The 4,306-nt window shown below is 46.2% G+C and overlaps 1 protein-coding gene across 1 annotated transcript; it reads left to right on the top strand.

The window, feature by feature from the left end:
* The first annotated feature begins 2,820 nt into the window (after positions 1-2,820).
* LOC123048177 (23 kDa jasmonate-induced protein-like) lies at positions 2,821-3,782 on the top strand. Its single transcript, XM_044471329.1, has 2 exons — positions 2,821-3,297; positions 3,400-3,782. Exons 1-2 carry the CDS (start codon positions 2,947-2,949, stop codon positions 3,604-3,606), a joined length of 558 nt encoding a protein of 185 aa, XP_044327264.1. The 5' UTR covers positions 2,821-2,946; the 3' UTR covers positions 3,607-3,782.
* The last annotated feature ends 524 nt before the right edge of the window (positions 3,783-4,306 follow it).

Here is a 4,306-nt window from a genome sequence, read left to right as displayed (position 1 = left end):
TCGGGCGATTGCGGGGGCGACCCCATCAAGCCGCCGTCGGGCTCCTGATCTAGTCCAACTCCCCTTGCTGTTACATGAGGCTAGCATCAGACAAGCCTAATGCAGCCAGGGATTGCAGCGGCGGTCCCCTATGCTGCTCCCCGATGGCGGGGCCTTGGATCTGGGGCGGCGGCATCCCTGTCCATTGGCGCGGCGGGGCTTGCATGTTGTCGGGTGGCCGGTGATCCACCGGCAGGTTGGTGCCGTGGCTTGCTGCCCCGGCGGCCAACGGCGCTGATCTGCTTCTTCCTCCATTCCTTGCTACGTGCACTCTGTCTCACCGGACATGTCCGCGCTGCTAGCCGGACACCGGGCGGCGGCAGAGCGGGAGGCGGAGATCTAGATTGAGACAATTCTCTGGTCGGCTACAGCTAACAACGATGGCGTCAACACCCTTGGGCGCCGATCTTCTTCTTGGAGATATCGTTGGGGTCTGCCCTACCTATTCCCACCTCACCGCTTCTCTGGTGAAAATCCTAAATGCGGTGGGTGGTGACGACGCTCATAGTGTCGTGTTCATCTTGAAGGTGTCGTCGCGAGAGCTATATCGTGGTGGGCACCATATCTATTCATGGGAAGTTCAGATGGCGTGCCCCTCTTCCTCCAGAGGTCATCTGTTCCAAGGGAAATCGTAGATCTAGGTCTCCTAGATCGGATGATGATGGAGACCATGTTGTGTTGTTCTCCCCTGGGGGCATTGTTTTGAAGCAGATATTCACTAGATGTGCCAACAGGTGTAGCGGTGTTACATCTACCGCATTGAAGACGGTGGGTCTCGGCGGTGTGAAGCAGTGGAGTCTCAACGTTGGACGCAGTTTGATGGACGCACCCAGGCTGGTGGCATTGTCTGGCACGTCAACGGCAGATGGGCTTGCCAAGGTCTTTGCAATGATTCCTCCTGAAGATGGAAAAACAGAAGTTGGCGGCGCTGTATCCTAGAGCATGTGCATGCGGTACGCGTTGTGGGGTGCCTGGACCGGTTGGTGCTCTCAGCTTACCAGGCGGACGGTTTTTTGAGGCCCCTGGATTAGATGGTGTTCGTTGATGCAGTCAGGGGACATATTTATACTTGCAAGTGTGGCGACTTTGTTCACCTTTAAGGTTTATTTGGGTTGATCTTTGTAGTTATTTTGCCACTCTCTAATAAATAAATTAAAAATATGGTTGCATGTATCATTTTGATGCAGAGGCCGGGGTAATCCTCATTACAAAAGAAATAGATGTGTTCGTGAAAACAGTTGATTTAGCTTGGAACAATCCGGATGGGGAGATAATTTCCAATCCCAATCTACATTCCATAAGAAACTCAAACGAACAGCCAATGCTCTGAAAGGATGGACCGCTATTCTTTTTTTGAAACATTCAGGAACAGGTCGTTTGGGCAAAAACCATAATTTTCCTCTTTTATCAGGCCAAAAATAGCAGAGTGGCCTCCTTCACAGAGAGGTCGTTTAGAAGGGAGCTAGAAAAAAAAATGATATCTTAGCGTACGCTCCGGCTGCTCGAACCGGCCAGCATACGCGCCTTCCAGCATGCGTGCTCGTCCGACCCCACGTGCTCGGCCATGAAAATTCTACCGCAACGAGTTACAACCAAGAGCGATTAATGAACATGTAGTAATTCTTTACTACATGGTAAAGAATCTATGTCCATTAGTGAGCATATTTTTTTCATTACTATCACCTCCATATTTTTTACTGCTGCCTACTACTCCTTCCGTTCCAAAATAGATGACTCAACTTTGTACTAACTTTGTACTAAAGTTAGTACAAAGTTGGGTCATCTATTTTAGAATGGAGGGAGTAGTGAGCATGTAGTAATTGGTTACTACATGTAGTCATTTGTTACTGCATGGTAAAGAATCTACGTCGATTAGTGAGCATATCTTTTTCATTACTATCCCCTCCATCTTCTTTACTGCTGCCTACTAGTGAGCATGTAGTAATTCGTTACTACATGTAGCTATTTGTTACTGCATGGTAAAGAATCTACTTCCATTACCACATATACAATCTATTTTATTGCCACTCATTCGAACCATCGGAAACTGATTGCCTGGTAAATAATATTCGTCCATTACCATCTATACTTTCTCTATAACTGCCACTCATTAGTAACATCAAAGTCGGGATGTGTGTTGATGCGAGGTGGGGGCAGATCATCATACTTGTACTCCCGCCTTTCCGGTTTATAGGGCTCAATTCAAAACACTCATTATTAACATTAAAGTCGGGATGTGTGTTGATGCAAGGTAGATGGTGAGTGGTGGAATACCTTTTGTAGTTTGCAAAAACACCCAATTAATGCTCTTGTTTTCCTCAAAAAATTATGTTTATCAATGTATTACTTGCAATACATGCATGCATAAAGTACATGCATTGGTCAATTTTCTCTTAATACTTGCATGCAATGATTTAATGCACCTGGAAATCTGAACATGTGATGGGGAACAACCAAATTGAGCCTTATAAAATGGAAAAACTAAAATTTTGAGATAAGCCCTATAACCGAAAAGGGAGGAGTAGGTCTCACGCTGTGGTTTTCAGGAAGATGGATTTGGGTTGATTCATGTACCCGTTTTGTTAGATTCTCATTAATAATAATATAATAAAAATTGTTGTATGCATCGTTTGATGCAGAGACCGGGGGTTATCCTCCATTTTCGAGAAAAAAATTGCAGTAGCTAGCTCCACATGTCCGTGGGTTCGTTTGGCAGCTCTGATTTACATATCTTTGGCTTCCTCCAGCCCTTTATAAGTAGTGGAGCGGGCGCATTGTGTAACCCAAGAGAGGAAACAAGTGTGGCTCGAGTCATGACGACCTTTGGTGTCCCCATCAACGATGATACACTGAAACAAATGTCTAGGTATAGGGGCAAGAAGATAACCCTTCCGTGCACGGGAAGCGATGCGGCTGATCCATGCTGAAGACAAGCACTTGAGTGCTCTCAACCATGCGCTCGACCTCAAGAATTCGTATGGCAATGGGGTGACAGCCATGTTCCTCATCTACAATGCCACGGGTGACACGCTCGAGCAGCTTGAAGACCAGAAGGTGGACTGGCTTGGCAATGTGAGCACGGAGGAACCCCCAGCCTCCATCCAGAACGGCCAATGGATCACCTTCATCCACGCTCACCCGACTGCACAGGCTGTTGGATCAGAGGCGGCGCGGGTCTTCCGAGGCCACGATATCACAGGCCAAGTTCGTGACTATATGGTAGCCTGGTTCGTCCGTTGGGACAGCATTCCAAACTCAGTAAGTTTCTTCCATCAGATTAATTACTGTGTTTTCCTTCATTTCCTTTACATATTTGTTTAATTGATAGTAATTAATTAATAACCATTCATACACGTACAGGCATACCCTGAGGTACGTGAGAAAGATCACTTCCCAAAGTTCTGGGGTTACATCGTGAGCTTACTTGAGAGGGCAGGCAAAGTCACCAAAGACCAAACTGATGAGTATTGTGCATCCACTGTCAGCATCGGTGGCTACACTTCCTCGGAAGTCATTGCAGTTCTGCAGCACAAGTTTAGCCCTTTGCCAGATCAGGATATCCTCTAATAAGGCTCCGTATCCTTGCCGGCCCTCGTACCCACCAGTGTCACCGTACGTCCTCATGTTATGTATCTCATGGTTGTCGTCCTTGGTCCTCTTGTTAGTTACGTGCGTCCTAGTGTTATGTATCGTCCTCTGTCTTTGTACCGACAATAAAATACTGGTGAGGGAAATGATGAATTTATGTTATTGCATGAAAGTAATCAGTCGTCTTTGTGTCGACTAGTCCTTCAATGAATAAATTTACAGGTACTCCCAACCTTCTGTAATAGTGCAATATGATATACACTTGCAACTGGACCAAGCGTCACTAAAAATACAGAGCTCTTGATTTTAAATGGACAGCAGCACCACTGGTCATTTTGTTAGGAGAGAGCTTAGAAAAAGTTTATACCATGGCTTCCGAAATGTGTGATCACCATATCAAGAACAGGGCCTTATGGCGGCACTTGTCGAGCTCCTCTTTTGGTCCATCAGTCGATGGGTGAAGTAGGACGACAGAATGGCTGACGCATCTGTGGGTCAATACCTGGGTTCATCTATTTTAGTGAAAACATAAAGGTACCAATCGAGGAAAAGAGTACCAAGGATGGTTTCAGTTTTGTTTTTGCAGCATGGCTACAACTACAATCGTGCAATCACATCCAGTAATCTCTATAATGATAAATAGGATGTCTGGCGCTCCAACCCATACGATTCCAGGTCC

Source organism: Triticum aestivum, chromosome 2D, assembly GCF_018294505.1.
Source record: "Triticum aestivum cultivar Chinese Spring chromosome 2D, IWGSC CS RefSeq v2.1, whole genome shotgun sequence".
NCBI classification, from domain to species: domain Eukaryota; kingdom Viridiplantae; phylum Streptophyta; class Magnoliopsida; order Poales; family Poaceae; genus Triticum; species Triticum aestivum.
Note: the sequence above shows the minus strand (reverse complement) of the source record. Positions and strands in the feature narration are given on the sequence as shown.